Source organism: Hippoglossus hippoglossus, chromosome 1 (genome assembly GCF_009819705.1).
Source record: "Hippoglossus hippoglossus isolate fHipHip1 chromosome 1, fHipHip1.pri, whole genome shotgun sequence".
NCBI classification, from domain to species: Eukaryota; Metazoa; Chordata; class Actinopteri; order Pleuronectiformes; family Pleuronectidae; genus Hippoglossus; species Hippoglossus hippoglossus.
Window position 1 is genome coordinate 10,143,503 of NC_047151.1, and position 24,620 is coordinate 10,168,122.

Consider the following 24,620-nt stretch of genomic DNA (forward strand, 5'->3'; position numbering starts at 1 on the left):
TTACAACAACTTCAGCTGAATGTCACATAATATCAATGTTGTTTTTGAGAAAGGTTATTTTGTTTGATAAGGTCAGACAACCAGGGATCAATATCTGCAAAAATAAACACGTCTCTACAGGAGGGTCACACACCTGATGGCTTCCACCATGGCTCGGGGGGGAAACAGTGATACGCTTAGTTATGTTATTTAAAAATATGCAAGATGATCATATAAATAGGGTGTCTTTAAGTTTTCAGTTTACAAGCTGCTAGTTGATCAATAAGGGGGTGGCTGTATCTGAAGGGGGTAGAGCGGTTGCTCCAAACACAAGGTCGGCGGTTCGATCCCAGTCTTTACCATCTTTACCAAAAGCAGCTCAGTAGTTTGGTATAATCCTGTTGAGTGACAGACAAACAGCAATGACAACAGAACCCCTTTGGCGTAGGTAATTATACAAATTATGCATTTGTCAGATCTCTAAAACACGACAGAGTATTAGGGCCACTTAAAAGGGAAAACATTTTTTGAGATTAAAGTTGTAATTTTGGGCTGCATGTCATGTAAGAGCGAGATTATTAGAAGATCCACCTGTCGCTTGTGTTATTGTGGAGTAGCCTATAGGTTTCACAAACAGAATACTTAATCCTTTGTCACATCAGCACCACATCATCATAAGTGTCATGACTTTGAAAAGATTGAGAAAGAAACAGTCTGACACTGTATTCTGAAAACAAAAAATCAACACACGGACTTGGAGGAAATGTTTGTATGGTCGACTGAATAATGTTGGTTGCATCTGTGTGATATTTCTCAAGAAACAATGACATTGGTCCAAGATTCTGGATCCAGGAGTGGAACTCAGGCGAGTACCGATTCTCCTTGTTTCTTATCTTCTAAATATGTTTTAAATATTAATATTACAAAGTTTCAGATTTCTTTTCTTCAATACAGCTATTATACTTCATTATACTAAAAAGGCAACCAATATCACACATAGAGATAAACTGTGTAAAAAATGTATTTATTAATATAAATGACACCCATGAAAACCTGATTATCTTAATTATCTGACACTCTGCTCATGGTAAATAGAAAACAAATCACTTTATGGCCGTCTGAGTACAAACAAAATGTCACATTTTGTTGACACAGTAAACACACATCAAAGTAAAAGCAAATGTTATCCTCCAGAAATACACATTTGTTCACACTGAATTGTCTTGATGCTTATCTGAACAGACACACTGTGTGTGTGTGTCTGCAGGAGGACTGACACATACATGTTATAGGAAAAACTGTTTCTTACTCTACATTCTTATTTGCCCACATGACCTTGGACTGGAACAAAAAAAAAATCAGTAACTTCTCAAAGAAAAAGAAAGTTAACATGAGGCTGTAACCAAGGACACATTTAGATCAATGGACAGTTCACCAATATAACGGCAGGATCTCACACTCAGGAAGACGCCAACACTATTGCACATTGTTATCGATTGGAAACTATCAATTTGTAAGTCCTCTGTTTTGAGTTGTGACTTATAACTGACCTTTAAACTTTAATAAGGTTAATTTCACCTTTTGCAGAAAATCCCATAAAAAAGGGAATTCAACCAGTTTCAAAAATGTAGGACAGCAGCAACATAACCTTTGCCATTTGGTCTATGAAGGCTGCCTCTTTCAAAAAGGATTTTCTCATTGGTCTGTGGTCAAATTTGACATTAAAGGCACTAAATAAAAAGAAATGACCAACTTCAACTTCCTCTTCTGGTTACCCTTCATGAGCTACAGCAAAGAAATTCAATTATTCCTCCCTGATTGAGAAAAGAGCCTCTACTGTTGAATTTGAATTGTGGTATTCATGTAGACAAAATCAAAAGTGATGGCGCACAATCTGAATGGGTAACCAGGTGAACATCTTGTTTTCCTTCCCAGCCCGTCTTGTAGTGCAGCGCAACGTTTCCTTTATGTGCAGACTCTCCGCCTATCATCAAACAGTTTACGGACAGTGTAGACCTGAGGATGGACAAGGAAACACACAGACAGCATGATGTTGAGTGTTCGGTGGTCCGACTGCTTGTAAACCTTTAAAAATGTATCCCCAGTGCATTTATATACCTGAGTAAAGGCCACACACAGCATCACCATCATGCTGGCACAGGACCAGAAGGAGACCCTCCAAAGGTTATCTTCTAGCAGGTTTCGGTCCCGCGCCTCGAAGGCCCGCAGCACCGTCTGCATCTGACGGCTGCGCTCCAAGCGTCTGTGCAGAGAGTCCATGGACTCCTGAGGAAATAGGTGAGATACAAGTAAGAAAACAAGATAACAGATGGACAAGTTGGTATCAGAAGTACAGAAGATTTTTCAATAGTTTAAAGGCCCAAAGTCCATCGTAAAGGACAGAAAACACTGCTGCTGAGGCCCTGTCCACACTAATGATGATATTTTGCTAAACACATTTTTTCCTCTGCATATTTCCAAAAACTCAGGTTTTGTACATGTAAAATGAAGCATTTGGAAAATGACAATAACGCAGCTTACGTCACGCATGCCCTCTGCAGCTCGTGCAAGAAACAATAAGAAGAAGCTCACTCAAGAAGCTCACTCGATAAGCTCACTGAGCATGCTCATGTTCCTCTCCTGTCTGTACAGATCGTTTATGTAGACTATATAGCCACCTTCCGGTCCAGCATGTTCTATCTGTATCCCGCCGATACTTCCAGGGCATCGTGATGTCACCTGAAATCCCACTCTCATACATTTGCATAATACACGGCTAGAGGCTAGTCGGGCATGCCCCCTAACATGGCCAAGGAAAGCGAGAGCGGAGCCTGACATTTCCTACACTATATGGAAGAGCTTGACCAATCACAGAGTGGGCCAGCTGGCCAATCAGAGCTGACTTGGCTTTCTCGCGAAGGGGCCTTTAAAGAGACAGGAGGTAAAACCAAGTGTTTCAGACAGAAACTGAAAAGAGGAGCTGCAGCAATGGACAGTATGAGGAGAGTGATGTGTTTTCTGAACATAACAGCATGTAGACCTCTTTAAGTTCAAATATCAAAATCAGCTGTTAGAGCATGATACTGGTTCATTCATCCATTGCTGTACTTTTGTTGAACTTGTTTGACGTGCAGAGCAGCAAATATTCCTAGCTGGTGTTAGTGGTTAGGAGTCGACACGTATTAGCTAAAGATTAAGGCTCGTGTTATTTAACATTTTCCATAATGTCAGCGAATTCGAAGAGAAGACCAAAACCAACAGCGCGTGGGCTGGTCGCTCAATACTTTCCCCACTTCCCCTGAAGACAGAAGAGATTGTGTCAGGAACTGCAGTATGTGGTTTTCTATTCGTACAACAAACTGTCAGTTTCGGCAGAGAAATAAGATAAAAATGTAGCCATACATACAATATTTGTTGTTTGAGGATCGATTAATTGCTGGTCTTGGTATTTTCCTGGGATTTGTTGACAGTAAGAGAAAAAGAAAACAAGTCTTTGAGGAGACTCATGAGCAAAGTCGCTTGATATTTAATGAAGAAAGACAGAGAATAATCATTTGACCGCCTGTTTTCAAGCTGGAATTAATACGTTTTGGTTCTGAGACAAATGCTACAAAAGCAAGAGCATTTGTAATCTTGAATAAAAGTTGTCTTTATACTATTTATGTTGATAAAAAGATGCTAAAACCTAACCAACAACTCTGTTACAGTTATCCCTTTTTCTTGCCCAGATGTTGTTTTGATACTATCAAAGCACATATTTCCCAACAACAGGGCTTTTGTTAACAGGTCAGCTGACTTAGTGAAGGAGATTTCCTTTATTTTTTTGAAGTAACGTCTAAACCACAAACATGCATCTCACCCGGATGTCGTCGAGCTTGTACTCCAGCAGGCTTCCGTCAGGCTCCTCTAACCCCGCCCACTCATCATCTCCACCCACGTCTCCTCCCTGACCCTCGATGATGATCTCAAAGAACACCATCTTCTCTGAGAAGCGGCTGAAGCTGTTGTCAAAGCAGATCTGATAGTCCCCCGCCTCCGTGGGCTCCACCCTGCGAATAAGAGAGAGAAAAAAAAAATCGAACAGGCAGATCCGACAGAGCTGAGATATAAAATATGATCCAGAGTGAGACTGCACTCACACGTGGACTCCGTCAGAGCGTCGGGTTTCGATGATGAGCAGGACGCCCTCTGGAGAAAGGATGGTGAAGTCAACATCCATACCAGCACCTGCTATCACCTGGATGTAAACACAAATACATTCACATACTGAGCAGCAGGCTCAAAGTATGATCAGAAGTTTCTCCCCTTTTTTAAAATGTTACTTTATTAAATAATCAGAGTTGAGATATGAATAAGAACTACGTTTACAGAGACAGTGGACATTCACCAGCAATCGTATGAGGCACGCTGCAGTCATATGCCATGTGCCTTAACCACAAGGCCAAACACTTTGAAGAGGGGTTAAAACTACGTTGCAGTGGAGAGCATGATGTTGTCTTTCAGACTCTCCCACTAAACAAACACACTGTGGACTGGTAAATCTTTACATTATGAGACGTGTTCCTGTGTAAATTAACCCCTTCCCTTTTTTCACACTTTATTGTGTCGTAGATTCAACAGATAAAACTGACAATTCTGCCCATCAATCTACATTTAGTAACCAACCAGATACATTTATGAAAGCATGTTTTTAGCCTATTTGTAAATCTACAAATCTGTTAAAAATCCCAAAACTGATATCTCCCATTTACAAAAGTAAAAATCTAAAATTCACACTATATGTCAGGCCAAAAAACAAAGTCCAAGAAGTCTCTGCTGACTGCCTTGATAAAACCTTGGTGAGGCAGGAGCACTGTGAACTTAACAATTGTGAAATGGAGGAAGTTGGGAGCCAGCAGGACTCTGACTGTCTGACAAGGCTCCTCTTGACTGTTTGACAGGCCAAGAGGAGCCTTGGCCTGAGAGGTGAGCCAAACCACAACTGTAGGTTTATTTGAGCTTCAGCAGTTCTCAGCAGAGGAGGAAGAACCTGATGGAAGGGCGACCATTTCAGCAGTGTCCATCTAATAGCGAGACAGAGGCCTAGACTCAGAAATCCAAACACTTTGACTGTGTCCAAATCACTTCTCATTGTAAAGTCTACTATATAGTAAGTTCGCCATTTTATTGTGCCGTCTAAAGAGAGAATTATGATACCTTACGTAGAGGACTCATTGTATCCCACAATGCATTGTGAAAAGCTGTGTAGAACCTAAGTACATACCATCATGCATTGTGCTTGTGATGGATGAAACAAAAATGGACCTACCAAATTTCAATTTGTCATTATGGCTTTATTAATGTAGTGTTATGACGGTTTGACTACTTTTTTAAAAAAGCATACAAAATATTCATCATGCACTGAGCTCCAGTGGCTATGGGACACTCCTTCTCACAGAAATGAGGGTGGGAGTCTCTATATAAACAAATATCAGCTGTTGTCTTCAACATGCTGATATTTAACTAGTAAACACTTCAACTAGTCTAGTGAGTGAAAGAATTCAAGAGCACAAATGTTTTCCCAGCAGTTGCCCCAAACACTGCACCAGGATCAGGACAAGGGCCAGGACAAAGATCAGGACTAGGGCAAGGAACAGAACCAGAACTAGAAACAGGAATAGAACCAGGACTAGAACCAGGACTAGAACCAGGACTGGGGTCTCACTTCAGTTCTTTAACTTGCTGGATGACCACAGACAACCAGGATGTGAAGGTTTCAGACCAAGCCTGCAGTTTATTTACACAGTGACTCACTGAAACTTACTCTGAGCAGTGTGACATGTATTGTTACAGCCAGTGAAATATTTGAACCCTCATCTTTCTGAAGTGAAGCACGTGTGTTATATTATTGTGTTCATACACAAGATGTGCTGGAATGACAAAGTTTGACATGACACGTTTTCAATCTTTCTGGAAGATACTGTGTTATATATATGCTCATCATTAGTCAGGCTAACTCCCACCGGGTGAAGTTAATGGAGGGAATCAGTTGTCATAACAGCTGCAGCACAGACGTGGTTTATCCAGAATATGCCTGTAGCGTGTCAGCTAGCTGGAGGGCTGCGGTTAGCACACACACGCGCGCAGACAGACGCGCACACACACATGCATACACGAACACAGACGCGCGCGCGCACGCGCACACACACACGCAGGAAGACGCACGCGCACACGCGCACACACACACACACACAGTAGTTACCTGATATTCGACCTCCATCGAGCCGTTCTTCGCCGCTGACTGAAAGAAGCACTCGGATCTTCCGGCGGGCACCAGGAACGTGAACTCGCTGTCCTGGCTGTGACCGAAACACCGCACAGACCCGACACACCAGCCGAAAACAACCGCGAAGACCAGCAGCCGCCCCCCGCAGCCTCCGTCTCTCCTCCGGAGCAGCTCCATGGTGAAGGTGGCCACTAACACGACGCTATCTGAGCTCGGCCATCTCCTCGGCATCCCTCTTCCGCAGCACAACTTTGAGACGCGGTGATTGGACGGAGAACCCCGAACAAGCGCAGCGCCGCAGACCAATCAGAGGAGGAAGAGTAGCAATCCTCCTCCAATCACCGTGGAGCTGAGGTCTTCACCCACAGCCACCATGAGCGTTTCTATAGCTACTGTGCGACCTGTAGTCTGTACTGTCTGTGGTGAATGACAGACTGAACACATGAAGGTAAAACTCAGTGTATGATGATGATGATGATGATGATGATAATAATAATAATAATAATAATAATAATAATAATAATATAACGCTGAACATTGTTATTTTTGTGTTGGGCCTCCACGATAAGCCATTTGGATTATTCCCCCAGGCACCCAGAAATAAACAAGTACTCTGAAGCAGTACAGCTGATTTAGTTTTTATAGCTCATTAAAACAAAACAAAAAATGTAAAATGCTTGAAATTACCCTGTACTAGCCTCTTGCATGCAGCTCTCTTAAGCTGCTTTCAGCACTGATCTCCGGAGAATCTCCGGAACTCTTGAAGGACATTGTGTTAAAACACAAATGTCCAAATGAAAGCCTTTGGAATTTCAGTGGAATTTCTCCTGCCAGACCCCAAAGTGAAAACTCCACACAATGTCCGAGGCAGAGTTAGAAAAACCTTCTGCTCCCGTTTCAGGACTAAAAAGGAATAGTAATAACTTGAAAAGGTGTGTGTGTGTGTGTGTGTGTGTGTGTGTGTGTGTGTGTGTGTGTGTGTGTGTGTGTGTGTGTGTGTGTGTGTGTGTGTGTGTGTGTTGTTTAATGCAGAATAAAGCAAGAATAATATTTCTTGTAGTTCATATACTAATTATAGATACATATTACATTTGACACAGCTTTTAAATCTCAAGGAATATGAATCAAACTTGCAAGATGAATATATCTGTGACGATTCTCATGGTATCATGGCCATCTTCAGCAGCTGCACACATGTAAATAGGCAACTGGATGTTATTGTTTCCAGAAATATAGTAACCTCAACCATAGCAGGTATGGTATGACCTCCATATATAATGGAGGTCAAAGTATTCAAAAAACAGCATAAAAAATATATATATATATACATACATACATATACATATACATATATAGTTTGTTAATTTACGCAACATGTTCCCAGCATCTACATGCATCAGCATAATGCCGCTCTCATACAAAATAGAGGCCGTACACATACTGTATATAGTTACGACGTTTAATGCATATTTAGTATGAAATATTACGAGGGAACAAAACAAAATGTAAAAATAAATATTATCAAAATAAGAATAAAATACTAAATGGATTGTATAAAAGTTGCAAGCATAATATTTAGGAAACACTTGTAGTGGAAAATTGCACTGACCAGTGTCTAAGGTATTGGAAATCCCCCTTGGATGGAACCCTTATTTTACGGTGTCTCACTGCTATGACCTTGATAAACAGGGTGTATGCCCTTATTTGGTGATGTTTTATTTTACAACTGCTACAGCGGACGGACAGACACAGATGATGATCTCCTGTCTTTCATGTCTTTTTTCATATTATGTTTTATGAAACGCCTCTTTGTATAAGTTCTGGCTTTTGTGAACTTGCGGCCAGTTCCATTTTGAGCACCCGTGCTTGTTGTGTAACCTCTGCAAAGCTTACTATTATAAAGACTCAAAGGCAACTCCAGTCTGAGAATTTCATCATTTCACATCTCAAGATGAATTTCCATCACACACTATTTTGCCATTGGCAACAGGATGTTCACGCGTACAACTCCTGAAGATGCAACATCAATGTTCACGTACAGCACATAAGAAGATGACATATTTGATAAGCAAGAAAAACAAAAGTATTTCTATGATGAAAAAACAAGATGAAGAAAAACAGAAGGAAACAGCTATAATTATGCCTCTTCCTGCACTTCTGCTCTCAATACGTGAACTGGAACATCATAGTTGTATGTTTCGCAAATGTAACAAGCAGTTCCTTAAATTGTTCTGATAAATCACTTGTAATAAAAAAGGAAGATGACAAGATTACTCGACGTGTTGCAACTCCTAAAGAAAACAGTGGCAGTAAGCAGGGGAGGAAAAAGATGGTGCCACATTAAGTGTTACACTTGAGCTCCATTCTCCTTCACTGCATCCAGTCCTCTGCAGCTGTAATTAGAACACAGAGTTCCTCAAAAATAAAGAATAGCAAAGAGTTGCTCAAAGCATCACCAGAGAGGTTTATATTGGCAAATATTTGACATGACAGTGTGGCCTTGTGAGCGATGCTCACTTGATTCTGCATTAAAGCACAGATGAATGACACAGTGGGTGATAGGACAATTATGTTGTAGCAGCCAAAAAGGATAGGTATGAATTAGCTTAACCCCAAACTCAGCCTCCTAAAACACCTCTACTGTCACAAAGACTGAGGTTAAAGTCACCCTGACAAATCAATACAAATGTGACAAACACACTCAGCTACACAAAGTGACGTTTCTCAGAAACAGACAAAGAAGAGGCTAAACTGAGAAAACAAACCAAAAGTGGTTGAACAGAACATGAAACACAATGAGTGAGAAATTGAAGAGAGAAAAGGAAGTGTGAGCTGAGTGATGATAACTACATTCAGTAGTTTTGGGGAGTGTCCAACACACACACACACACACACACACACACACACACACTCACATGCACATTACTCTCTCTCTCAGCCTGTTCCCCATATCATCTTCATTTCCTGCTTATATGAGGACGCTTAAAAAGCAACTTTACTGATAGCTGACAGCGGGAGAGTGGACACAAGAGGTGAGGGAGGGCTGGGATCTTTGTTGGGTGCAGGCAGAGGGTCAGTTTTTAAAGGTGAGGAATCAAGAAAATCTAAATCACAGAGGGATATTGCAGAAAATGTAGTTGATTTTATTATATTTATTGTTATTTATTGGGATACATTTTACTAATATATCCTAGAGGAGCTTCCAGGGAGTGTGTGTAAGAACCACCCCCCTGCTGCTGGATGATTGACTGAGCTGTGGAGGAACATCAGGTGCACATCCAAGGTAATTTCCCTTAAACACCCTCAAGACAAAATGTAGGAGTGAGGTCTTTGTTTTGGATTCACAGAACCTGCCTCTACTGTCTTTTCTTGTGCGCTCGCAGTAGATACATAATGTAGAAATCCCTTGGTTTCCCAGAAGCAGGTTGCATTACAAGCACCATACTGAGGCTCTGTCTCTATGTCTTGTGTCCCTCAGGCAATTCTTTCTTCATTGTTTCTCTTGTCTTTCCATTGCAACATTTTTTTTGTTTCTGTTTTTCTGTTCCCATGCTCCTTTGCTCTACCTATTACCCCTAACCCTGTCTCTTTCTTCATCCCTTTCCCCACTACATCAGGCCCTTCGACCTTCAGCTCCAGCGCCCTAGGTGGAGGTGTGATCTGGTGCGGGATGGCAGAGGGAGATGTAGACACCTGCCCCCATGTGTTTGTAGTGGACGCTCACTCAAACTGTGTCTCCGTGCCCGGGGAGAAGAAACCGATGTGGGCAACGGCAGGCCAACAGCTTCTCCTCCTGCTGGTGGGACTGGCCATGTTGGGACTTGTCGTGCAGGGGTTTTTCATCTATACGCTGTACAGAAAAATGGAGGTGAGGCTGATGTCTGCATGTGATTGTGTGTCTGTTCCTCTCAGTGAAAGGGAGAGAGAGCGCTTGGAAATTCCTCTAGAATTTCCCTATTTCACTCAACGTCAGTCATGACGTGGACAGCTCAAATTTGTGCATTGGGTAACCATTCGCTCTTTAGGGTTACAGGATGATTAAATGTGTCTGTTTCTAGTTCCACTTCCCTTTCCTATCTCTCTCAAGTGCAAAGCCTCAATATAACTTCACTTTTCTGAGACGGTTTAATAATGCTGTTTACACTTGCTTAAAATTCTAGAGGTAAGTTCATCTTTCAACATCATTCATAAGTAAAAGGATAAAGGAAACCAAAGCAATAGCCAAAGAAGACTCATCACTTTACAGCGTTTCTCAGTAGGAGAAAATGTTGGCATTTAACATGTTATAATTATTGTGTTTTAATTTAATCTGTTGCCTTTAGTAAAGTACAGTTTGCCAACACCACAAAAAATGTGCTTGTGTCTATATTGAATTTGTGAATGACTTGATATTTCCACAGCTCTACACGTACATTTCTATTGCGCTCTAAGCGGCAGGACACTTCCTGTTCTTACACACTATTGAACTTTTGACATCTTGTTTGCAAACAAGTACAGATTTTGAAACGTGTTCATCTCTCGCTCTCCCTTTTTTGTTTTCTTCCTCTTGCTGCAGGTCCTTTCCCAGGACGGGTCTCGCCCTTCCTACCTGAATCTGTCCAACCCTCAAGCATCTGGCCAGCAGGTAAATATCATTGTCAACATGTGTCCTAGGCCTCCACCAAGGCAGTTCAAGGGCTGGTTCGGAGCCAGTGCCGAATCTCAAACCAGTTTTTTTAGATTTGGCAGCCCAAGATCTGGCTTTCAGTCACAAAAACTGGTTTGAAGCTGGCACCAGCACTTAGTTGGTCTAGACCAGTGGTTCTCAAACTTTTTCTGTCATGCCCCACTTTGGAGCTAGAATATTTTTCATGCCCCACCCGCTCCCCTGCCCCAACAAAATTATGACAAAATGGGCCAAGTTTAACATGTGTATTGACATAACGTACACATGAACATTAAATTCACATTACTTTCAGGAATTTCTGATGTGCAAATAAAAAACCTTTTTCAAACAACTTTTTGTGACATTTGCCACTTTTTTCAAAGAATAGTGCAATAACTTTGCTTAAATTCAACTTAATTGAAGTACTTTTGGAGACATTTATCACTACATTCCTCCATCAGTCTGTACTTTTTCAAAAATAGAGAAAAAATTAATTAAATTATAATCACTTTGTTACAACGATGATAAAGCTCAACCAAAAAGAACACATGCATGTGACTGGGGTGTAATGTTTCTAAGTGTCTTCTTAATTTGTTGGGTCTCATACTGTCAGCTGCCAGAGTTTTCAGACCTAAAATACACACTGGTCTCTCCTCATGTCCTCCTTCATTCACTGTGAACCCAAGAGCAAGACAGGCTTCATCGTGCTTTCTTTTCAACTTGGTTTTTGAACACTGTGTCTTGTTTGTCCCTGACCGGCTGCTTCACGTGAACGAGCTCTGATCTCACTGTGTGTGTCTCTGAGCGAATGAGTGGGGGCGGGGGGGCGGCGCCCTGTGTGTGTGTGCGTGTGCGCTGTCTGGGGGCACACACACACACACACACACACATTTCCCGCTCCTGGTATTTCATGCTGGCCTGATACGATGATGATTTAACAAATTAACGTGAACGTGAGTTTACTGTTCGCGAAAAATATGCGCGACATGCACAACACTGTACAGGGAGCCGCTGCAGAGCCGCGGGTTGAAGAACGATGTGTTTACTGTTCCACCGTTAAAGAGACGTCAAAACATTAGTTCCGCCTCACATTTCCCCCTCGCGGTCGCGCGCCCCACCTGTTATGCCGGTGGGGCGCGCCACACAGTTTGAGAATCACTGGTCTAGACGAACGAACCGCTTAGTTCAGCGGCTGGGGTCGGGATTATTGACCCACTACCAACTAATATTACCAACTAAAAAATTTGGACCACCATTAAAAAAAACCAAAAGAGCCCTTTGTGTCGTGTGCAGTCTTAAAACTGAAGCTAAAAGCAATCATGACGAGCAGCGCAAATGCTTTGGACCCATCGTGTTTGGATGAAGATTTGCAAACACAGGAGCAACACTCGAAAAGAGACGCTGTTATTTAGTTCACACCTGGATTTAAAATGCGTCCTGAATGTGTCTCCTGTGTAAAGCGTGGATCTCACTTCCCTGCTCTACATGCAAAATTACACGTAATGTCATTTGTGTGAGTAAAGACCTAATTATTTAATTTTTACAGAGTTGACAGATGACAATGTTTGTGTGTCAGTGTGTCAACCTGAGAGAAAGAGGAGTCAGGAGGTGCTGTATGAATCTGGTGTAGCTGCAGTGAAGAAACATTTCACCAATTTAAGAAAAGTATCAGTCATGATGTCGTGGTCAGTGTGGGTATTTTAGTGAAGGTCACAAACAAATCAGTGTATGGGCACAGATAAGAGGAAAAATGGGTTCAGTTCACAATGAAACTTTTGCGGGTCAGAGGACGTCACCTGAGTAGGCGGTCCTTCATATGTGCCCCAGGACACATATGAAGTCACACCAGACCACATCCGAATGTGGTCTGGTGTGATCGGATCACTATCTGATCTGAGTGCATCCACACCCGTACTTAGAGCTGTCCACTTGTTATGGGATCACAAAAACCACATGTTAATACCAGGTGTGTACAGGTCCAGAGTCACACTGCCTAATATGTGTTGGATTTTCGAGTTTTCACTCCTTTTCTTCTGTTTCAGGGTGGCACCATGATGGGTCAAATGGGATCGAAAGGTAAGGAATGATCATAATTGATGGTGCTTATGCTGTACATAGTGGGAAGAACAGTCACAGCTATATGATAAATGAATTAATGCTACACTTCTGACCTACTGTCAACATTAAATTGAATGCATAAAATGAAGTTTTAGCAACATAACATCCAGGCTCTAACATGCTAAACCAAACGTGAACATTCAGATACAGTTTTTTTACTTTGATTGATCCATTGGTTGATTGATTGACTGATCTGAACCTGTTTTCTTGAACAGAGCTCAATGACATTCACATACAGCGACCTCACCCGGAGCAGGTTCAACAGAGGCCCTTTGCTCACCTGATGGGTCAGTGCCCTCCCCTCATTTTAATAATAAATATTGTCAATGACCCAAATGGTTGAATTTAATTCATATTTTTTATTTTCTCTGTTCAAAAAATCTTCTTGTGTTTCTCTCAGGCTCCGACACAGGCTCCAACACTCCTGTAGGCTCCAACACTCCTGTAGAGGAGAACAATGTGGTGCAGTGGATAAATGAAGGTGGCGAGGCCATCACCCACCAAATGGGCTACGACAAAGGTCGACTGTTGGTGGAAAGGGAAGGTTACTACTACCTGTACTCCAAAGTGCAATTGAATGCTGTGTTGGAGTGTTCACTTATCCTGCACAAGGTCATGAAAGACACCAGTGCCTACGGCCGATCAATAGAACTCATGAGATCGAAGAGGTTAGTCCTTGTGCTGCACTTCACTTCCTCACTCTGTCGCTGCACCGGTGCTAACTCAGGTGCATCCTGTTTGTATCTTCACATCTGTGTATTTGGAGGCAAGTTGACACCAGTGCTGCCTTTATTGTTGTGAAGTGAGTTTCTGTTGAGACACCTCGTCTTGTTTTTTTCCACTAGCTTACGCTGCCGGACACCAAAACCTGTGAGCGTGAAGCCTTTGGACGGGGAAGATCTGTGGAACAGCTTCCTGGCTGGGATTTTCCATCTGCAGAGAGGAGATAAAATTTTTGTCACGCTGGATAATATACAGAAGATTCGTCCGGGAACTGCAGACAACTTCATGGGGGCCTTCATGATATATCCATAGAACCATTAACATTACCGCTGTCACTTATCGTGACAAGATTATATGTTTGAGTTCATTTACACAACATGTTGTATTAAATTTCATGCATCCAATATAACAAATATGTATATAATCCAATATACACTGTACCTGATTAATGTATTTGAATGAAAAAGCAACAGACAGTTGTCATATCATAAAAAGAGTATCTGATATTCAGGTTATATTCTACTCTAGTATGTTACATATTTTTCATGTGAATAAATAACGGTTTCTTATCAAACATAAATGTGAGTTGACATCACTTCCTGATTAGATAATATGTCACACAGATAAGTTGATCAATCAAAAATGTTATAACTAAACTCTGCAAACACATAAAAGACTGTTTGGAGCCAGCTTTGAAACCTGTGTGCAGAGGAGGAGGATGTGGTCGAGCAAGGGTGCACTGATCGAGAGAATGAAGAGGGTGCAAGAGTTCTGAGCTACTGAGGTTGGTTTAGGTGACTCGACACTTTTGAATGTGTTCAGGGGAAAGTTGCATAGTTTCACTGCAACAGTGTCTGATGGAAAAAAAAGAGACATGTCAATACAGAGACAATAAGCAAAGGTGAGTTTGGCAGCCAATCGGGGATTACTGCGGTGAAAGCAAAGTGCAATGAATGCCTGCCAATAATAAAGAAAAAAGTACAGGAAACCGCATAGACAGGTAGGCAGACAGGTTGCACAATGCGCATCACTGCTGAGAACATTTGAAATAAGTGGAAAAACTGACCACAGATGAGATTCAGAATGTGGGTCATTTCCTGCTCAGAGAAACAAACAAACATCTTTGCATCTGAGTGACACAAACAGCACGACACTCCTGCAGCTCTGCACACAAAAGATCACCTCATGTTATTTACATACATACTAATACACCATACAATTATAATTTGCTAGGGGCTGTTCTGAGTCTCTGAGTCTTTTACCCAAAGAAGAACTATGGAGGTGTTGAGTCCCTGTGTTGCTTGTCTCAGGTATGTGCACAAGGACACACATGCACACAAGGGTGATGAAACAATCAAAGGCAGCCCTAGCAAGTAAACATGGATGTAGGATTTTAAATTCACTGTGGTGTCTTCTTGTGAACAAACAGAAGATACGTTTTTTAAGAATGCATGAATGCATTTCTGTTTGCATCTGCACTATTTTCAATGGTAAAGTGTTTACATCACAGTCTTGTTCTTCTTCCCCACCTTTGCTGGTGCGTCATCGGGTTTCTTGGCATATTAGCTATTAGCAACATTTGTAAATCAGGTAGTGTGCAGTGGCTATTTAGAGCTAATGTACTGAAAACAACGTTTGTCTGTGTTCCTAGAAACGCTAGAGTAGTGAGAGTGAATAAAAACGTTTCCGGTTGAACAGCTCATTTTATAGCTCCATAAAGCCGAGGTCAGCTGCAGATTGGTGTGATAACTCTCTGTAGGTTCATCATTCTGTCATTATTACCTCCACTGAGGAGGTTAGTTTAAGCCCTTTCCGTTTGTTGGTTTGATCGTTTGTAAGCATGATTACACAAAAGCTACTTGATGGATTTCCACAAAACTTGGTGGAATGATTGTATGTGTGACGGAAGAACTCATAACATTTTGGTGAGAATCTGGATCAGAGGCTGAACCATGGATTAGTTTTTCCTTTCCATTTATTTCAATAATTTCTTTATTCATTTTCAACACTTTTCAGGCTGACAATCCACATACACAATAAAGGAAAAGTAGAGGGGGAGAGAAATAATAAATAAAAAATATGATCATCACACATAGCTTTTCTGCATGGAATCAAGGCATAGATCAGAAGCCTGAGCAGGCGGAAGTTCATAAGGTCATCAAGGGTTTCCATGTTCTCGGAAAAACACCACCCTTATTTTTCAGGGAACGGATGCGCCATTCCAGTTGTTTTTGAATAGATTAAATGTTGGGGTCTTTGCTCTTTCCAATTGAGCAGGATGCATTTCTTTACTATGTATGATATTATACCAATGGGTTTTGTAGATACAGGTATGATGTTCTGTCCAGTTCTGTACCAAAGAGATACTATTGGTGTAATTTCCCCCGGGCTTTCCATGACCTTAACAGTCAGGTCGTGCACCCTTAACATACCGTACAGCGATGACATCTGGAAGATTAATTAGAGAACATCTTACTCAAACAAAGTAGTGATTGGTACATTTTGTGCATACATTTATAATTATTTTACTGCAAGACAATGATGCAAAGCTTTTCTGACACATACAGTCTACAATTTTTATTGCTAAGGTTACGTCCTTATCCATATACCTATTTTTCATTGCGAGATTTGTTTTGTTTCTTGAGATTCTCATTTTGACAATCAATAGTTTTGAAGAGTATCCGACCATTCTTAAGGAAATCTTCGACACTGTCTGCCCATGTATTCTGTCATTGATAAACACCTCTCTTCTCTCTGGTAGTGTCCCAGCTGCCTTTATCATATTTATCATATTTATCAGTTATCATATTTAGACAATCAGAACTTCAAGATGTGGACAATCTTGGGCCTTTGGCTCCTAATACTCACTCAACTGTAAAGAGTCTTGGTGTTCTTTTTGACAGGGCTTATAATTTTGAAAAGCAAATTTCCTCAGTAGTCAGAGGTAGCTTTTTTCAACTAAGACAAATAGCCAAGGTAAAGGACTACCTCCCACAAAAAGACCTAGAGAGAGTTATCCATGCATTCCCGTCTTGATTATTGCAATTCCCTGTATGTAGGCTTAGACCAATCCTCCATTAAACGCCTGCAGCTAGTCCAAAATGCTGCTGCTCGCCTGCTGAAAAAAACTCAACTGCTCCTTGACAAACCTAAGACAACGCTAGTAACCAGAGGTGATCGCGCCTTCGCAGTAGCCGTGGAACAACCTACCACTTCACATTTGATCTGCCCCTTCTTTAACACACTTTAAATCACTACTAAAAACACAATCCTCGAGTTGAGTATGTTTTATCGCAGCTGATTTTATTTATCTTATCGTACATCTTATATTTTATTTTATTTTTTATTCTATTTTTATTTTAATTATTTTACAATAATAATTTTATTTTATTTGCATTACTTGCACTATGATGTATTACATTTTACTGTCCTTTTGTTGTACCATTACACCTGTAAAGCACTTTGGTCAACCAAGTTGTTTTAACACTAACACTAACCAAGATAAACCTAACTCTAACCTAAGCTTTAAATCAAGTCTTAACCATCAAACAACCCTTTGAAGTTGTGACAGCACACACACGCACACCCACACACAGCCACACACACAGAAACATGACTATAGCAATTTTGGGAAAGAATCTCTCCAGAAGCTAATTACAAAATGTTTTAATTTCATTTAGCTTTACAGCTTTGACAAAAAAAGAAAGGCGACAAGTGCGTCTTCTGCTGTTTTCCTGTGTTGTTCTTTTTCCTCAAAACGGCACGTATGGTAAACAAACAGGAAGTTATGTACATCCAGTTCCCGGTAATGGCAGTATAACAGCAGGGAACTTTCCCTTACCTATAAACAATTCATAGATTCCACTTGTCACAATCACTTTCACAAATGTCATTCTCTGCTTTTCAATTCATAATGAACTCAGTGCTCACCACATCTATATTAATGTCCATGTTTAACATGGATTACAGTAAAAATACATTCAACAATGTGTAGTTAGTGCATAGTGCACATATAAATATATATATAATATAATATATAATAATTCTGCTCATATTTTTATCAGGATCGATTGTTTATGCAACATTTATTTTAAGTGCAGCCTCATTCATGACTCATAATTTGCCAGAAGAGATTACATGCCTTAACTCCACTAGATCTAATTGAGGTCCCTGATGGGGAACAGAATTATAATCACACATTTCTGTAAGCCTCAGCCTTACGCTCCCAGACTTTTATGAATTTATTAAGTGCTTATTATTATTATTGCTTAAAAGCACAGTGTATTGCACGTCAACATTAATGTAGTGTATACATGAAAATACATTTTTATAAGAAAATGGCAACACTATCATAAATATAAGTTCATAAATAGTTCAGTATCATTAAATAAATATATCACATACAGTGTCACACATATTTACACACAAGGGTTGAGTGTCTAGTCTTTTCCTGTTTGCCTTATTGGGACTGCGACTTCTGCTGAGATTTCATCTTCCTGCTAAGCTTCATTTACAACTTGAAGTTTGAAAATGGCACCAGCTCCTGCCCGTTTTCACCTGCTTGGACTTGAAGGAAACACAAACTGGTGTTGATGTTTTGAGATATGACCCAGAGGTCATGAGCATGTTGCACCACAACGTCCATATTAGTCCATGAGGAACATCCCAAATCCCGAGCCCTTCAGCTCCAGCTTCCAGGTCTGCAGTCCGCCCTGTGGTACTGTCATCTCAGTGTGCAGACTCTGTCCGTTCAGCTGGCTCACTGTCCAGCACTTCCTGGTCACTGGAGTGTGATCTGTCACAGCAGGAAGCTGCACATTACATGTGAGCTCCTCGCCCACGCGCACGCTGAGGAGGGCTGGTTCACAAATGAAGGTGCAGGTGAAGTTCAGTTCAATGTACATGAAGTAGATCCCCACCTGTTGTGGCTTCAGCGAATGCTGCTCAAACTGGAAGTTGCTCCCCACAGACACACTAGGACCGTAGTGGACTGGAGTCCATTGCATGGGGCCGTTCTTCAACTCACCTGCAGGAGGAGACAAACACATGTATTTTAGATGGTGTTTACAACGTGCAACGGCACATGACTCATGTTGACTTACAGTAAGTATGAACTGATTTGGCACAGATAAGAATTACAGCCAAGTCCGAAGTAGAGTCCATTTCACATTAAACATTTTATTGATCAATTGGTCAAACGATCAGAAACTAGACTAGTTCATGGACTCAAGACGGACTACTCTTTTTTACACATCAAGTTTAATCTAATTCACATCTGTTTGCATCATCAAATAAAGAATGCTTACTTGACTTGGCTCGCAGGTATGCAAATTTCTGCATCTGTTGATAGAACAAAAAAGATGAAGTGGGTTAAAATGTGCAGAAGACAAGAGTCAAACTAAAAAAGTCACTTATTCCAAGTTTAGGCAAATAAACAGGAGTCATTTGCTCACCTTGCTGTCTGGATAAAGAGCGTCTCCTGTGCGCTTTATTGTCTCAAAGTCAAAGTTGGGATGCTGCTCTTTGGGGCCCTGGTTCATCACCACCACCATGACAACTCCAGCAGCCACAGCAGACACCGCCACGAACAGAAAAATGACGGACGCGACGAGGAACACGTTCAGGCAGCTGCTGCGCCGGGGGCCGCTCTTCTGGAGAGACTCGACGTCCATCTCTGAGTTTTGGTGACGACAGTAGGGTGTCTGAGCTTCGTATTGAAGCGTCAACACAGGTCCAGATGTTGAAGGTTCAAACACACGCAGCTGCAGGTGGTACAGCTCCAGGTGCCGGGTGGTTCAGGACCTCACAGATAAGTCCAGTGGGTGTCGGCGACTGTTGATGCTGTGTGCTCCATTGCGCCTTTTTATAAACCTATGCTGAGCTCACGGTTTCATGTGGGGAGGAAAAACACGGAAGTCATGGGTTTCCCTGTCGCACGCCCCCCTCCTTCACTGTCCGCAGAGGAGGCGTGAAACCGACTTTCCGTGGCTCTCACTCTGCTGTTGCGCAAGTGTGCCTGCGCCTCTGGGCCAGGCGGAAAACGAAAGGAATATAATCATTACGACACAGAGAATGTCGAGATAATGGTAGATGGGTTTTTTTTTTATCCCGCAAGTTAATGCAGGTGGTTTTGCGTGTGTGTGCGTGAATGCTCACGGATGTATATTCCATCATGTGTATATAAAGAAAACAGCTCAGAGCATCACACCTCTATGTGAATATACTGTGTGTGTGTGTGTGTGTGTGTGTGTGTGTGTGTGTGTGTGTGTGCGTGTGTGTGTTTGTGTGTGTGTGTGTGTGTGCGTGTGTATGTGCGTGTGTTTGTGTGCGTGTGTGTGTGCGTGTGTGTATGTGTGTGTGTGTGTGTGTGTGGTTTGTCACGGTATTCATGATGTGGGGATTTACATTTATTACATTTAAAGTTGAAAACATGCTCTAAGGGTAGGTTAAGGTTAGGGTTAAGGTTAAGGTTAAGGTTAAGGTCAATGGTTGAGGTTTAGGTTGAGATTAAGGTTAAGGTTAAGGTTAAGATTATAGGTTTAGGTTTAGGTTTAGGTTAAGATTAAGGTTAAAGTTAAGGTCAATGGTTGAGGTTGAGGTTGAAGTTGAAGTTGAGGTTGAGGTTTAGGTTTAGGTTGAGATTGAGATTAAGGTTAAGGTTAAGGTTAAGATTAAGATTAAGGTTTAGGTTTAGGTTAAGATTAAGATTAAGGTTAAAGTTAAGGTCAATGGTTGAGGTTGAGGTTGAGATTGAGATTGAGATTGAGATTAAGGTTAAGGTTAAGATTAAGGTTTAGGTTTAGGTTGAGGTTTAGGTTGAGATTAAGGTTACGATTAAGGTTAAGGTTAAGGTTGAGGTTTAGGTTTAGGTTGAGATTAAGGTTACGATTAAGGTTAAGGTTAAGGTTAAGGTTGAGGTTGAGGTTTAGGTTGAGATTAAGGTTAAGGTTATAGGTTACAAGTAACAATGGTCAATGTTATAGTAAGAGAGAGAGAGAGAGTTTGTGTGTGTGTGTGAGAGAGAGAGAGAGAGAGAGAGAGAGAGAGAGAGAGAGAGAGAGAGAGAGAAGAATGAGTGGGAGAGGGGAAAGCGTAATAGAGAGAGGAAAGCGTAATAGAGAGAGATAAAAACAGAAAGAAGTATGAGCGATTTTCCAGTTTTCACTGTAAACTCATTTGAGATCAAGAATTTGTACTTTTATCATGTTATGATTCAGAGCATGGAAAGCATGTACTTATTGTTCTGCATGAAGTCACACCAATATATCATTGTATTTATACTTTTTGTGCTGAGCAGATTGTGTTTCTATTTTTACAGTTGGCACAGATGTTGATCATGAACACTGAGCAGCTGTTGCAGTTAAATGTATGGCAGTGAGAAGTGGATCACTCTGCATTTTTTTTACAGTCCTGAAAGCTGTAGGACAGACGGACTTTCTCTTCAGACTTTTATGGATTTAGTTTGAACTGAGATCCGGATTCAAACCTGCGGAGCTGACACGAGTCTGTCACCGCCCCTCCAGCTGTGGGACATGACAAACCGAACATACCTCGTCTTTTTATCTCAGTATTTCCAGTTAATAAAAATAGTAGACCTGCAAAGACATAAAGAAATATTTTGCAGAGCTTGGGGCCCATTCATCATGTTTGGGCTAGACTGTGATGATGTAATGCCTCAACATGATCAGCTGATCCGTGCTGCACAGTTCGCTCAGAGAGAAATGTTGAGGGAATGTTTGTGGCTGTTACTGAAAGGGAAGTGGATGTAAGACAAAAAGGGACATTTACTGACTGTGGCTCAAAGTCTCCTGAGACAGCTAAACCTGTCATGGATGGTGCTAAAATCGAACTGAATCAAAATACACTCTGTGGTTAACAGTTCTCCATCAAAACCGTAGAAATACACCAAACAGCTACAAAAGTACAAACACCTGGTTCCAACTAATGCAGTCTGCAGTAAGATAATGTAGGAAAAGCAAAGCTATGATGTCAGATGGAAAAAATGCATCTGTTGGATATAGGAACATTTTGCCCAAATATATTTTGAAAATACAAAGAAAAACTGTACATGATTAAAATGATAATTTATATATCGCATTGTAAAAGAAAGTGAAAAATTTTCTTTTATCCGTCCCTGATCTGGATGTCCAATTGTTTTTGCGTCAACTTGCTTGTAAACACACGCAACAACAAACAAGTGGACTGTGGTGAAAAAACATAATATCCTTGGCTGAGGTAATACTAATGCAAATAACATTTCTTTTACATGTATTCAAGCAACAGTTTACTTATAGCAAACTGGGAGCAGGTCACCCTGATCAAACGCCATGATTCTGTCCGTTAGACAGCACATTCTGCAATTAATTATGTCTTCCACATTACATGTTATCTATAAATAATAATTTCCTATAAATTGAATGGCTCCAGTTGGGAGGGGGAACTCAGGTCTGAAAAGTCTTCACACACACAATGTTTGGAATATTGCAAAATATGGGTAAATTTGATTTCCTCCCCCACATTTTGGTTTCCCATAAGATGTAATGTAAACTTATGACATGCATATTACAAAAAGTGCCTCAGTAATCAAGATGTCATGAGGAATGACAAATGAGAGCAGGCAGAGTATGCTGAGAAAAATTGCAGGGAGTGTTTGTGTGTGGGTGATGGATGGGGAAGTCAGCACGAAACAGAGAAAAGGAGATGTTTATCATTATTACGAGTCTGACAGTTTGACAGTCATGTGCTCGTGCAGGGCAAAAAAAAAATCCTTTTGTTCCCTAATGAAACTGACCACACACATACAAACTGTGACAATACGATCAGCTATAACCACACATAGAGATAAATTCCACAAAAGTTTCCATATTTTCGAAGAAAGTGCAATCATGCAAAGAAACAGCAGCACTTATAACCAACAGAACATGCTCTAACTTTATATTGCTGAATCTAGCGTGCTGTACCGTGTGTGTGTGTGTGTGTGTGTGTGTGTGTGTGTGTGTGTGTGTGTGTGTGTGTGTGTGTGTGTGTGTGTGTGTGTGTGTGTGTGTGTGTGTGTGTGTGTGTGTGTGTGTGTGTGTGTGTGTGTGTGTGTGTGTGTGTGTGATGAAATATGTGTTTTTGATTATGGCATAAGTTTCGATGGTTTGAGAAATCAAAACGTCTCTCGATGCCTTTGCTTTACCACCTTTTATCAGAGAATCTGACTTACAGTATTACTCACCGAGAGGCTGTGTTGTATTGTGTACTATGGAAGAAGGTAATCATTTTGTCATTTAATACATGGTGCGTCATCCTCCTTCCATTGAAAATGATGAAACTCTAGAGAAAAGCTTAATCGATTTCCCACAAAGATGTAAAGGCTTACTAAAGCTATAAATATTAACACCCACAAACACACACATGGATTTTCTGTGGTCAGGATTACGTACTGACCTTTGTGACATAATAGAAAGTATCATGATGTGTTGGGTATTCTCACTGGGACGTCACTGACTCTATTTTCACTTCAAAACAAGAAAACAAGTAGTGGCTCTATCTCTCTCCCTATTTTGGTTTTCCAACATGCAGATGTGAAAGCAAAAATGGCCAACCAGCAGAGGAGGCAGATGAAAAACTCCCCTGGTGGTGCGTTTACCTCCCCCTACAGGAGAGAACTCATTTGTCCTAAAAGCAGAAGAAGTGCAAACACAGACCCCCTCCGCTCAAAGCTAAATTACAACACATTTAAATACACTCATTCATGTCTCTACATTACAGAACTTGGGCCCAATCCCATTTCACCCCTTGGCCCTACCCCTTCGTTTTGCTCATTCACATGTAGGGGAAGGCCCTCGAAACTGAGATTTTTCCCACCCTCACTTCAAACCTAGGGGTATGGAAATTTGCCTTGCCCATAATGCCTTGCGAATCACCGGCAAGCTGGGAGAGGGACCCACAAATGTAGCAATTTCTCCATTAATACGTTTATTTTAAAATAATGACAATGATTGTAATACCGTAGTTTAAGATCATTTCAGCGTTAGCATGTTAGCGATCTTGTTTTTGCATGATAATCCTGTATTTTCACATGATTTCATGATCTTATCCCCCTTCCGTGAAGACACGCGATGCACTTGATTTAACCTGCATACAGCAGCGATGTTACTGAACTGGACTGCTCCTATAATAACAAAGCATCCTGGCAGGGTTGCATACAGACCACTGCTTGTAGCCTGAAGCTGTGTGCTTTGGATTCATATGTGAAATAATGCAGAGCATCCAAACTTAGGATAGATGTTATTTGTATATTATAGGTTTGTGACTTAAGTAACTGCAAACAACAGCATTGGTTTATTTAAAGATCTCAACAATGTTATTACAATGACATCCCTGGCAAAACCATGACAACATTTCTGCTCGTTTAACTGCCAAGATAACCTTTGATGACCTGCCTCACAGCAGATGCACTAGGTATCAGTCTCTGAATCAGCCACAGATCTGATCACTGTGCTCGCCTCTTCCACGAGGACCTTGAAAAAGGCCCTTGTTCTGTGTCTTATCTCCTGGAATGTTACCTCTCGCGCTATTCACACGCACACATCACCCCTTCACCAAATCTGCATAATGAGAACGCCTGCGAGTGTTTTTTGGAGGATGTAAAAAGAAATTCACAACATATTAAGTATTTATCAATGGATGACCACGTTTAAAATATCAAATTACATTTGTTACCACATAGAAAGGTCAACTTAGGCCATGGACAAACGTTGGGTTAAGTCACCATTTTCACAATTAAAACCATTTACACAGATTATGAAATATCTGTCAGACTTAGTCAAATGTTCTTAACAGAAGCAACTTAGGAAGCCGCTGATTCACAGAGGACACGTGAGGAAATGAAGGATATGAGGC

The 24,620-nt window shown here is 41.1% G+C and overlaps 3 protein-coding genes and 1 long non-coding RNA gene across 5 annotated transcripts; 1 reads left to right on the plus strand and 3 right to left on the minus strand.

The window, feature by feature from the left end:
- Nucleotides 1-982: 982 nt before the first annotated feature.
- On the minus strand, nucleotides 983-6,516 carry tmed1b (transmembrane p24 trafficking protein 1b). The gene is made up of 5 exons (XM_034582022.1): nucleotides 6,221-6,516; nucleotides 4,119-4,216; nucleotides 3,839-4,028; nucleotides 2,098-2,265; nucleotides 983-1,995 (listed from the first exon to the last, which is right to left on the minus strand). Exons 1-5 carry the CDS (start codon nucleotides 6,473-6,475, stop codon nucleotides 1,945-1,947), a joined length of 762 nt encoding a protein of 253 aa, XP_034437913.1. The 5' UTR covers nucleotides 6,476-6,516; the 3' UTR covers nucleotides 983-1,944.
- Nucleotides 6,517-9,183: 2,667 nt separating this feature from the next.
- LOC117759586 (tumor necrosis factor ligand superfamily member 14-like) lies at nucleotides 9,184-14,304 on the plus strand. 2 transcript variants are annotated; one of them, XM_034581826.1, is made up of 7 exons: nucleotides 9,184-9,330; nucleotides 9,862-10,112; nucleotides 10,800-10,868; nucleotides 12,932-12,965; nucleotides 13,223-13,294; nucleotides 13,438-13,675; nucleotides 13,853-14,304. In XM_034581826.1, the coding sequence occupies exons 2-7, from the start codon at nucleotides 9,915-9,917 to the stop codon at nucleotides 14,040-14,042; spliced, it is 801 nt and encodes a 266-aa protein (XP_034437717.1). In that variant the 5' UTR covers nucleotides 9,184-9,330; nucleotides 9,862-9,914; the 3' UTR covers nucleotides 14,043-14,304. The 2 variants fall into 2 exon arrangements, with proteins under 2 accessions (XP_034437717.1, XP_034437777.1); XM_034581886.1 differs by having other exon boundaries at nucleotides 9,189-9,330; nucleotides 10,812-10,868.
- LOC117759815 lies at nucleotides 11,525-24,354 on the minus strand. The gene is made up of 3 exons (XR_004613577.1): nucleotides 24,341-24,354; nucleotides 21,523-21,527; nucleotides 11,525-11,723 (listed from the first exon to the last, which is right to left on the minus strand). It is a non-coding gene; the product is annotated as an uncharacterized LOC117759815 (long non-coding RNA).
- On the minus strand, nucleotides 17,630-19,766 carry LOC117759762. The gene is made up of 3 exons (XM_034582155.1): nucleotides 19,184-19,766; nucleotides 19,037-19,070; nucleotides 17,630-18,756 (listed from the first exon to the last, which is right to left on the minus strand). Exons 1-3 carry the CDS (start codon nucleotides 19,400-19,402, stop codon nucleotides 18,377-18,379), a joined length of 633 nt encoding a protein of 210 aa, XP_034438046.1. The 5' UTR covers nucleotides 19,403-19,766; the 3' UTR covers nucleotides 17,630-18,376.
- Nucleotides 24,355-24,620: the final 266 nt, after the last annotated feature.